Source organism: Lithobates pipiens, unplaced genomic scaffold (genome assembly GCF_037356315.1).
Source record: "Lithobates pipiens isolate NorthernLeopardFrog02 unplaced genomic scaffold, aLitPip1_a1.2 Scaffold_16, whole genome shotgun sequence".
In the NCBI taxonomy this organism is placed as follows: Eukaryota; Metazoa; Chordata; class Amphibia; order Anura; family Ranidae; genus Lithobates; species Lithobates pipiens.
Genome location: NW_027507748.1, coordinates 638,672,912 through 638,685,546, shown reverse-complemented (window position 1 = coordinate 638,685,546; position 12,635 = coordinate 638,672,912). Strand labels below are relative to the sequence as shown.

Here is a 12,635-nt window from a genome sequence, read left to right as displayed (position 1 = left end):
TCCAGCTCTGATCGCAGATCCTGATGGTGTCTGGTGTTTGATGAAAATCTGCTCAGCCACCTTCCAGGTAAAATCGGCATGAATAAGAGGCTTGTCACTCTGTGATCTGTATAGAACATATGCATTCCAAAGGCATTGTTCCAGAAGATGCCGGAAAATCTTTTTATAATATTTTTTTTGCTGTTTGCGTATAGCCGAATAAAATGTCATTGCCTGATCGGCTCTGTCGACACCTGTGCAATTATAGTCTATCACGACTTGCGGCTTCAGCACATCTTTCCCACGTTTGTTGTGGACCATGGCAGTGGAGGTATTGTGCACAGTGCTCATGAGACACACGTCCTTCTTGTCTCGCCATCGCATTGCCATCATCTTACCCTTCTGCCAGACAACCATTTCTCCGGTTTTTAGCTTTTTCCTGGAGAACATAGATGGCATGTCACGTCGGTTAGGCCTAAGAGTAACATACGCATCGGTCTTGTTTTGTAGCAAAACCTCAAAAAGTTCTGGAGATGTATAGAAATTGTCCATGGTCACACAATATCCCTGGTTCAACAATGGCTCCAGCAGTGTGAGGACTGATGATGTGGCCATTCCATAGCCACTGTACCTGGGGTTGAACTTCGTGCCTTTACCGGTGTAAATGACCGAATTCCATATGTACCCAGTGGGTGACTCGCAGAGCATGTAGGATTTTATGCCAAACCGTGCTCTTTTGGATGCAATAAATTGTATCCAGCTCAGGCATCCCTTGTAGGCCATCAAGCTTTCATCCACGCAGACGTCCCTTTCTAGCACGTAGGTCTGCTGGAAATTGATCATGATAATTTGCCATACCTCCCAGATTTTTTTTAGTTTGGATGCAGAATGCGTGGCCTCATCAAACTCTTCATTGTTTGTGAAGTGGAAATATTTCATATTTGATGAGGGAAAAATGGTATTCGGACATCACGGCTCTATTTCTAGCCTACTCCTATTAGACCCCTTTCACACTAGGGCCGCGGCTGAGTTAGCGCTAAAGCAGCACTAATTTTAGCAACGCTTTAGGGCTGTTTAAGCAAGCTTTTTGCACACTATTGTGGCACTTTTAACCCCGAAGAGGGGTTAAAAGTGTCTGTATTGTGGAGCTTTGGAAACGCTTTTTAGACGCTTTGTAAGCGCTGCCTATTCATTTCAATGGGCGGGGCATTTTGGGAGCTCTAAATACAGCACTCCCAAACCACCCGAAAGATACTGCTTGCAGGACTTTTCCTAATGTCTTAAAAGCGCACTGCCCCAGTGTGGAAAAGTCAAACTGAAATGAACGGGAGGCGGTTTTCAGGTGCTTTACAGGCACTATGTCTAGCGCTAAATGCCTGAGAACCGCCTCAGTGTGAGGTGTGTCCTATGTGTGTCCTGATAATGTTCATTCCAGAGTTCTTATGTCGTGTACACACAACCAGACTTTCCTGAAAACTAGGTCTGGCAGTCTTCCTGACAGACTTTTGGTGGAGTTCCAACTGACTTTCTGAAGGAATGGACTTGGCCACACATGAACAGGCTAAGTCCTTGTACACGCGATCGGAGATTCCGATGGAATGTGTCCGATCGGATCGTTTTGTCGGATATTCCGACTGTGTGTGGTCTGCATCGGACTGTTTCCGTCGGACCAAATTTTCCAACTTGCCGGAGATATTTTCAGACAAAATGCTCCGATCGAATATACTCCGATCATGTGTAGAGAATTCCGATCGAACAAAGTGCCACGCATGCTCAGATCAAATTCCTACATCAAAGCTATTGGCTACTAGCCTGAACGTAGTCCCATCGTAACGAAATTACGTCATCACGTTCTGAAAAATCGGATTTTCCGACAACTTTTTCCGACCATGTGTATGCAACAGTTTCGGACAAGATCCGACGGATTTGGTTGTCGGAATCTCCGACCGTGTGTACAAGGGCTTAGTCCATTCAAAGGTCCGTTCATTGTGAACGTGATGACATAAACGGAACTAAAGCCAATAGCTTCCCTTGCGTTGTATTTGGTCCGTCAGACCAGCATAGAGACGAACGGTTTTCCTGATAGGAATTGAGTCCGTCGGACAGATTTGAAACATGTTCTATTTCTAGGTCCATCTGATTTTTTAAACGAAAAAAGATTGGATTAGCCCAGACACGATGGGATTGTCCGACGGACTCATTCCATCGGATCTAGTCTGGTGGAAAGTCCAGTCATGTGTAAGCTGCATTAGAGAACTTTGAGGTATAATTGTTGAACCATTAACTGATTTTTAATTAATCTCTTCTAACAGTAGAAGTTCCCCATGCCTGGATGACAGGTAATATTGACCTATCCACAAGTATAGTAGTAAAGCGGAGCTCCACCATTATAAAATTATTAAAAGCCAGCAGCTACAAATGCAGCTACTAACTTTTAATAAATGGACACTTACTTGTCCAGGGTGCCTGCGATGTTGGCAGCAGATGACGAGCAATCGCTCATCTCAAGGCTCCCCCCACCGCCATCTTCTGTCAGGGAATCACAGCTTGCGGTGTCACTGCCCAGTTCCCTACTGCGCATGCACGAGTCACGCTGCGCTACTTCACTGGTCCCCATTGTGTTGTGGGAACTATGTGTTTCCCAGAACATCAAGGGGGGAGGGGCGGGCATCTGCCTCTATTCTTCAGCTAGCTATGCCCAGAAGTGGGTGCAGATACCTGTATTATACAGGTATCTGCACCTCCCTCCCCCCTGAAAGATGCCAATTGTGGCAGCGGAGGGGGGGAGGAATCCGCTGAGCGGAAGTTCCACTTTAGGGTGGAGCTCCGCTTTAAGGAAAAAGCTGGCATCTACAGGCCAGTAGGTTTATATGTAGTATTAAAATTAATGTATTCACTCTTAAAAAGAAGGATCAATGTCAATGAGCTTTCAAAAACACACAGCTTGCTAAATTCTAGACAGTATGGCTTTACTGAGGACAGATCATGTCAGACTAATCTGATTGAATTTTTGACTATTATTATAATAACGGAGTTATTTAGCAACAACAGTTTGTGCAGCGCTTTACAACATGAAGGCAGACAGTACAGTTACAATACAATTCAATACAGGAGGAATCAGAGGGCCCTGCTCGTTAGAGCTTACACTCTAAAAGGGAGGGTCAAGTAATACAAAAGAAAATAACTGTGGGAAATGAGCTGATGGAGAAAATAAAAGTACAGCTGTTAGGTGGAGGCAGGATAGGCTTCTCTGAAGGGAAACATTCACCTAAAAGTGCATATAGTAGGAAAAAGTCAGACAAATTAGGGTAGGGAATTCCAAAGGATGGGAGAGACTCGAGAGAAGTCCTGGAGACGAGCATACGAGGAGGTGACAAGGGAACTAAAGAGCAGGAGGTCTTTGGGAGAATGCAGAGAACAATTTGGTTAGTATTTTGAGACTAAGTTAGTGATGTGGCTGGGGGCCAAGTTGAGGGTGGCTTTGTAAGTTATTGGTATTTTAAATTTCATTTGTTGGGTGAGTGGTGGCCAATGGAGGGATCGGCAGAAAGAGGTAGCAGACACTGAACAGACTGTAAGATGGATGAGTCTGGCAGCAGTATTCATGATGAACTAAAGGGGGGTAGCCTATGTAAAGGTAAGCCAATGAGGAGGGAGCTGCAGTAGTCGAGGCGAGAGATAACGAGGGAGTTAATTAGGAGCTTTGTGGTGTCATTGATTAGGAAGGGGCATATTTTGGAGATGTTGCAAAGGTTGAGGCGGAAAGCTTTGGAAAGTGGTTAGATGTGGGGTCTAAAGGAGAGTTGAGAGGCCAAGACTACACCTAGCACCCTGGCATGCGGGAACGGGTTGATGATTGTGACATTGATCTCAACAGAGAATTCAGGGGCAGGGGTACATGGGGAAGAAAATATTATGACCTTGGTTTTGGACAAGTTGAGTTTGAGGAAGTGGTGTCACATCAAGACTGATATACAGTATCAGTCAGTAAATTAGTGATGTGTGAGGATGCTAATGTTGTGAGCTGAGGGGTAGAGAGATAGATTTTTTGTGTCATCAGCATAGAAATATTATTGAAAGCCATGGGAGGCTACCAGCTGACCGAGGGAGGAGGTGTAGATTGAGAATTGCAGATGTCCAAGAATAGAACCTTGATGGAAAAAGGCAGAGGAGAGGAGGAATTAGAATTGCAAGTGACACTGAAGGTACAGTGGGACAGGTGGGATGAGAGCTAATGAAGACCATGGAGACCAAAGGAGTAAAGTTTTTTTAGGGGGGGGGGGGGTGGTCAACCATTTCAAAGGCAGGCGAAAGGTCCAGAAGTAGGAGTACAGTATTGTGTCCTTTAGTTTTTGCTGTTTGTAAATAATTTGTGAGTTTTAGGAGAGCAGTTTCTGTGGAGTGTTGAGGGTGAAATCCAGATTGAAGGGGATCAAGAAGGTTATTCTTAATGAGGTGGTCACTCAGTTGGTTGTAGACCGGGTGTTCAAGGAGTTTGGGGCACAAGGAGATGGGGCGTAGGTTGTCAAGATTGGTGGGGTCCAAGGAAGGCTTTTTAAGTCAAATAGTTTGGACCAAGGTAGTGCTGGAAACATATCCTATCATATAACATTTAATACAATTCCACATAATGATTCCACACTAATCATGTAACTATGATCTCTTCAAAAAGTTTTGCAAGCTAGGACAAAACCTTTGGGTTATTCTGTGGATATGCAGTTCACTAAAGGATAGATATGAGTATGGTTGTAAATGGGGTTCAGTCACTAGTGGTGTACTACAAAGTTCTGTACAAGGTTCTGTTCTATTTATTCTGTTTAAGTGATATAACTGAACGTTTGCAATTCTTGTCTTTTTTCTAATGACACAAAGGTGTGAAATGGGGTTTATATTCCTAGAGGTGTTTTGACGTGGAACGATTTGGTATATCTGGGAAATTGGTCATGGCAGTGGAAACTGCAGTTCAAGGTTTCAAAATACAAAATAATGCACTATACAAAAAGGCATCCTCTCAGAGTAGGCCAGAAGTACAAAGGAAAAAAGATTATTATTTTTTTTATTCCGAATGATTGCAAAATAGCTGTTTGGTCATGCAATGGAAAAAAAAAATAGAATTCGAGGGTGTATCATTGGAGGGGTCAGCAGCAGGAGGAAGGAGGTCCTGATTCCCTTATATAGATATGCAATTATTACTAGAGGATTCACTGGCAAGAGAAAGGAGGTCCTGATTCCCCTATATAGATCTTTGTTTGCCACTGTAGGGTCACCAGCAGGAGAGAGCTGGTCCTGATTCCCTTATATAGATATTTACTTATTACTAGAGGGATCACCAGCAGGAGAAAGGAGGTCCTGATTCCTCTATATAGATCTTTACTTATTACTACGGGGGTCATCAGCAGAAGGAAGGAGGTCTTGATTCCTCTATATAGATCCTTATTTATCATTAGGAGAAACACCAGCAGGAGGAAGGTGGTCCTGATTGCTCTATGTATAGTAGATCTTTACTTATCACTGAAGGGTACACCAGCAGGAGGAAGGAGGTCCTTATTCCCCTATATAGATCTTTATTTATCACTAGAGGGATAACTAGCAGGAGGAAGGAGGTCTTTATTCCTTTATATAGATCTTTCGTTAGACCTCATTTAGAATATTGTGTTCAGTTCTGGAGACCTCACTTACAAAAAGATATTGTAGGATAGAACAAGTCCAGAGATGGGCAACAAAAATGGTGAAAGGTCTGCAAGATAAAACATATCATGAGATACTTCAGGAACTTAAAGTGGTTGTAAAGGTAAAGAAATATTACTGCCAACTGTTCAATCAATTCATCCTACACTGTGTAAATGTTTGTGTAACACAATGCTTGTAAATACCTTATCTCAGATCTTTTATGGCTGGTTACGTGACCTCCAGCTGGTCTTCTCCTCCGATCTAAGGGCTACAGTGGTAGGGGCCAAGATCCACTCTGATATCAGTCAGGGAGGTCACGTGACTGTTGTGCTGGCCGCTCAGCCCCTCCCACTGTAGCCTTAGAGTGGGAGGAGAGCGGCTGAAAGTCACGTGACTGGCCATAAAGATTTTAAATAAGGTATTTACAGGCATTGTTTTATTCAAAATATTTACACAGTGTATGATGGATTGATAGAATAGAGGGAGTGGCAGTAATATTTCTTTACTTTTATTGCCAACTACTAATAGTGGCAGGAGGGGGGGCGGAGAAGGTTCATACACACAGTAGTTGGCAGGGAGGGAGGGGGAGAGAAGCAGGGTGATGGAGGCATGTAACCTGACCAAGGTAATCATGGATCAGCAGCCATGATTACCATGGTTAGCACACTAAGCGGGACACAGGAACAGGCAGGATCAACCAGTTTTTTTACAGCTTAGAGAGGGACAGATTAGACAGTACAAGCACTGTGTCATTTTAATCTGCTTTGAGGGTGCAGGATCTTTTTTTTTTTTTACAAAGTAATATTATACTAAAAGAGTAGCTGATACTTGAAACAGACTTCCAGCAGTCTGTAAACGTTACATGTAAAAAGGAGGAGAATCCATAGTGTAGTATGTCTTTAAGAAAGGCTCTTGATGACGTCAGCATGACAAAACCGGTAGGCATATCTATAGAGAAGTGACCTCTTTTGAATACACCGCAGCAGCTGGCGGTGTGAGGATTTCTTATAGTGAATCTTGCTCTGATAAGTGAGTATGTGAGTAATGTGAGTAGTTTTCTGTTTTCAATAAACCTTTCTTAAAGACATACTACACTATGGATTCTCCTCCTTTTTACATGTAACGTTTAAATGAGAATCTAAACTGTGGATGGATGAATAACCAAATTCCCAGGGAGATGCCATATAGCGACAAAGGGGCTATACACTGTGAAGGCAGTTTTCCCCCAGTGGGGGTAAAGATCTGGTGAGCGCAATATAATTCATTTTCACCAAAGCGCACCGGGGATTTTCTTTGGATATTTGCACGAGGCACCATTTGGATTTTGAACTGTTTAATATATTACAAAGGATTTGTCGGCATTTTATGTTTATAAGATAATAATATTGCATTTATATATTCATTTCAGTATTTTTCACTAGGTTTATATTACCAAATTTTTTATTATTATTATTGTTTCACAACCTTTATTGGTATGGATGTATAATGCCGCGTACACACGATCAAACAAGCGGGTGGAAAAGTCCGGCAAACTCAAGTCCGCCGGACAATCCCCCCCCGTGTGTAGCCTCCGGCATACTTTGTTGACCCGAAAGTACGGCGGACTTAGAATGTAGTTTTACACTCCAAACCTCCCGCCGGACTTGCATTTCGGCGGACAATCCGGCCGTGTGTGCGCCAGTCCGCCGTACTTTTGAAATGAACGGACTTTTCCCGCCCGGAGAAAAGTCCGCTCATTTCGAGTGGGTCTGCAGGTAGGTGGGGCCCGCGAAGGAGACGCCGCTGGCCCTGCCACCTGGTATGGACTTAAAGGGGAACCCCAACGCCAAAAAAAATAGGCGTGGGAGTCCCCCCAAAGTCCACAACAGACCCTTGTCCGAGCACGCTACCCAGCCGGCCAGGAAAGGAGGGGCGAGCGAGGGCGCCCCCCCTCCTGAGCCGTACCAGGCCGCGTGCCCTCAACATGGGGGGTGCCTTAGGGAAGGGGGGGGCCGCGCGGCCCCCCCACCCCAAAGCACCTTGTCCCCATGTTGATGAGGACAAGGGCCTCTTACCGACAACCCTGGCCATTGGTTGTCGGGGTTTGCGGACGGGGGCTTATCGGAATCCGGGAGCCCCCTTTTATAATGTACCCCTACCCATTCACCTGTAAAATAAAGTACAAAAAAAACACAACACACAAGATAAAATAGTTTATTGCACAGCTCCGGGGGTCTTCCGTCTTCGGGGGTCTTCTCGCCGGACTCCTCCGCTATCTTCTTGTAGCTCTTTTACTAGCGGAGGAGCCCGGCATTCTTCTTCGTCGCCGCGGCCTCTTCTTCCGACTTCGGGGGTCTTGTCCCCCTCTTCGGTTCTTCTGCCGGGCCACCACGCCTTCTTCTAGCTCTTTTACAGGCGGTGGCCCGGTCTTCTATCGCCGCCGCTGTCGCCGCCGCCTTCCGTTCTTCTGTTCTTCTCTTCTTCTTCTTCTTCTTCAGATGTTGCCTCGCCGAGTCCTCTGCTCACAATGATGGGGACCGGGCACGCGGCGACTTATATAGGGACAAAGGGCGGGGTCTTCGGTGGATGTCACATGGGTTCATGTCACATGGGTTCATGTCACATGGTGACCCCGCCCCCTTACGATGTCACAGTCCCGGAGGATGCTGGGACTGTCGCCATGTGACATGAACCCATGTGACATCCACCGAAGACCCCGCCCCTTGTCCCTATATAAGTCGCCGCGTGCCCGGTCCCCGTCATTGTGAGCGGAGGACTCGGCGAGGCAACATCTGAAGAAGAAGAAGAAGAAGAGAAGAACAGAAGAACGGAAGGCGGCGGCGACAGTGGCGGCGACAGAAGACCGGGCCACCGCCTGTAAAAGAGCTAGAAGAAGGCGCGGTGGCCCGGCAGAAGAACCGAAGAGGGGGACAAGACCCCCAAAGTCGGAAGAAGAGGCCGCGTCGGAATGCCGGGCTCCTCCGCTAGTAAAAGAGCTACAAGAAGATAGCGGAGGAGTCCGGCGAGAAGACCCCCGAAGACGGAAGACCCCCGGAGCTGTGCAATAAACTATTTTATCTTGTGTGTTGTGTTTTTTTTGTACTTTATTTTACAAGTGAATGGGTAGGGGTACATTGTACCCCATACTCATTCACATAGGGTGGGGGGCCGGTATCCGGGGCCCCCTTATTAAAGGGGGCTCCCGGATTCCGATAAGCCCCCCGCCCGCAGACCCCGACAACCAACGGCCAGGGTTGTCGGGAAGAGGCCCTTGTCCTCATCAACATGGGGACAAGGTGCTTTGGGGTGGGGGGGCCGCGCGGCCCCCCCTTCCCTAAGGCACCCCCCCATGTTGAGGGCACGCGGCCTGGTACGGCTCAGGAGGGGGGCGCTCGCTCGCCCCTCCTTTCCTGGGCGGCCGGGTAGCGTTCTCGGACAAGGGTCTGTTGTGGACTTTGGGGGGACCCCCACGCCGATTTTTTTCAGCGTTGGGGTTCCCCTTTAAGTCCATACCAGGTGGCGGGGCCAGTGGCGTCTCCTTCGCGGGCCCCGCCTACCTGGAGACGCGCTCGAAATGAGCGGACTTTCCTCCGCGTGTGTGGGCGAGTCCGTTCATTTCAAAAGTAGGGCGGATAGTACGGCGGACTTAGTACGCCGTATTAGTCCGCTGAAAAAGTGCCGTGTGTGGGCAAGTAGCCGTTCGGAAAGTCCGACGGACAGAGTACGTCGGACAGATGGCTACGTGTGTACGCAGCTTAACTGTTTAACCAATTACAGGGAGTAGGAATAATTTTATTAATTAATAGAGTACCACACATTGACACACATTTTATTTAAGGGTATAGCGCCAATTCTACCTGACTTTTTTTTCACATACCTTGAGTGTCTACTTGCATTTAGCTTTTAGTATATACACATTAATGCTGAATATTGTATCTATATTTTGTACTTGTAGCTGCATTTACGTTGCCACATCAATTTCAAAAAGTAGTTTCTGTACTACTTTTTGCGATTTCGGGGTGCATTTTCCATCGTCATCTGTGCAGAAACCCGCACAACTGTCTGTGAAATTGCAGCCAAAATCGGGACTGACGTGTGGGAGTGAAATCATGCGAGTTCAGCTGAACTCACACGGCTTCCTTCACGTAGCTCAGTGTGAACCAGGGCTTACAGGCTTTTCTGCCTGTCTCCACAAATCTGCACTTTTCATGCATCCTTATAAAGCCCCTTCCCCCTAATAGTGGATATGGACAGGTCTGCATTGTGAGCTATTGGGAGAAAAGGTAATGCAGATCTTGCATTTTTGTGTTGTTTCTCCAAAAGATGAGGTCCTCTGAACCATGTCCCCTTGCACTCCTTGGAAGGTGTCACATAAAATGAGATTTACATTATTCACAGTAGGAAAAACTGACCACAGAAATAACACACATTCAATCATGATGTATTACTACTTGTTAGATGAAATAATATCACTTACATATCATCAAGGTTTGTCCTAGATGGTCCTGGGACTTCCTAGGTATCAATGAAATCAACAAATACTTAATATTCAAATACTGGGCAGTGTCAACATTCACATAAAAGGTGCAGAAACATTTTAATACTGCAAAAAAAAAGTATACCACAGGCTATTTTATGCAAAAGTGTTGCTTAACCACTTGCTTACTGGGAACTTAAACCCCCCTCAGTCCCAGACCAATTTTCAGCTTTCAGCGCTGATGCACTTTGAATGACAATTGCGCGGGCATACAACACTGTACCCAAATGAAATTTTTAGCATTTTTTTCCCACAAATAGAGCTTTCTTTTGGTGGTATTTAGTTACAGCTCGGAGTTTTATTTTTTGCTAAACAAACAAAAAAAGATGCAAAAAAAAAAAATCATGTTTTAATAGTTTGTTATAAAATTTTGCAAACGGGTCATTTTTCTCCTTCATTGAAGTGCGCTGATTAGGCGGCACTGATAGGCTGCACTGGTGACCACTGATGGGCTTCATTGGTGGGCACTGATAGGCTGCATTGGTGGGCACTGATAGGCTGCACTGGTGGGCACTGATAGGCATAGTTAAGGCGGCACTAATAGGCACAGATAAGGCGGCACTGATGGGCAAAGATGGGCACAGATAAGATGGGCACGGATGGGTGGCACGGATGGGTGGCACGGATGGGTGGCACGGATGGGCACTGATAGGTACCACTGATAGATGGGACTGATGGGCACTGATAGGTGGCACTGATAGGTGGCACTGCTGGGCACTGATGGGTGGCACTGCTGGGCACTGGTAGATGACACTGATGGGCACGGATATGTGGCACTGGGGTGCAGTACCTTTGAGGCAGATTGTGGGCGCTGCTGGGTGGCACTGTGGGTGGCACTGCTGGGTGGCACTATGGGCACTGCTGGGTGGCACTATGGGCACTGCTGGGTGGCACTGATGGGGGCACTTACTTTTAATAAGTGTGGCACTGCAGGGGGCAGGTGGGCACTGGCAGGGGGCAGGTGGGCGCTAGCAGGGCTGGCCGTGATCGGGACTGTTGTCCCGATCACGGCCGCCGGTGATCGGATTTTTTTCTTTCTCCTCGCGCTGTCAGCGCGAGGAGGAATAATAGCCGATTACCGGCTCTGTTATATCACATGATCAGCTGTCATTGGCTGACAGCTGATCACGTGATAAGGGGTCGGGATCGACCCCTTGCACGGATCGGTGATCAGGCGAGTCTCATGGACTCGCCGATCACAGAGCGTGCCGCGTGCGCCCCTCAGGGGGCGCGCAGGCCGCTCGTACACGGGACTACATCTATTGACGTCGTCCCGGAAAAGGAGATCCGCTCTGTAGCCGTCATTTGGCTATAGCGCGGATCTCAAGTGGTTAATGTAGGCTGTAGTTATGCAATTACCTAATCAGAAACCTTTATCTAGAGAGTTTTTAAACAAATCATTAAAACAGGTTGCTTATTTGGAATAATTTTGCATATACTGTACACACACGCAAAATCACAGAATTAGGCCCCTTTCACAGGTGGTCCAACCAGGTCTAACTGTCAGTTTTAGAGGGACCTGATCATAAGCTTCATGGGCTTCTATGGGTGGCTAAATGTAAACAGACACACGCCCATTTACATCCAACTGCAAGTCTGTTCTAATCCAAACAAGGATGTAAAAGGTCTGCATCATTTTCCTTCCTTTCAGACTTAGCCCATGTACACACAGTCGGAGATTCCGTTGGAATGTGTCCGATCGGAGCGTTTTGTCAGATATTCCGACTGTGTGTGTGTGGTATGCATCGGACTGTTTCCGTCGGGAAATATCCGTCGGACCAAATTTTCCAACTTGCCGAAAATATTTTCCGACAAACTGCTCCGATCAGACATACTCCGATCATGTGTAGCCTACTCTGACGGACAAGGTGCCACGCATGCTCACATTCAAATTACGACACGGAAGCGCTCGTTCAGGTAAAACTACTGCTCATAATCGATATAGCACATTCGTCACGCTGCAATGTTAAAAATTCTTTCATGAAGCGCTTTCTTTTGTTCTTTACAAGAAGGAACTTCTTTTGATGCTCATAGTCCCACACACTTCTCCCGAACGTATTTCATGACTCTTTTTTAACCATTTCGGCAATACAATTTTTTTTTTCGTCACATCTACACAATTTTAGATTTTGTTTATTCTTTTTTGGATTTTTTTTTTTTATTTCCTAAAAATCTCCTTTAAAGACAATTTGCTCAATTTTTCTCCTTTTTTTGGGTGTTTTTTGTGTTACCACAACAACATTATTGTATTTTTTATATTTGGTTTTTCATTTTTAATCTACAGGAGGTTGTTTAGTGTTGGTGCCCCTTGTTATTCATTTCACTTTGTATTTTTGAAATGTACCTGCCTGCTCACAAATAAACTGGCCTTTTGGAAGGAAAACACATACACAAGTATTTCATCAAACAAAAAAAAACTTTATTTTGGTCGCAATAAAATAAAAAAAGGAACGCAGCGCTGCACAAACTT

General features: G+C 45.9%; 1 protein-coding gene across 1 annotated transcript in view; it reads right to left on the bottom strand.

Moving 5' to 3' along the window:
- The window catches only part of LOC143984008 (uncharacterized), a 72,498-nt gene that overhangs the window by 26,389 nt on the left and 33,474 nt on the right, over positions 1–12,635 (bottom strand). The window contains exon 3 of the mRNA XM_077484254.1: positions 10,106–10,143. Coding sequence (XP_077340380.1) covers positions 10,106–10,143 — 38 coding nt within the window. The remainder of the gene's footprint in view (positions 1–10,105; positions 10,144–12,635) is intronic.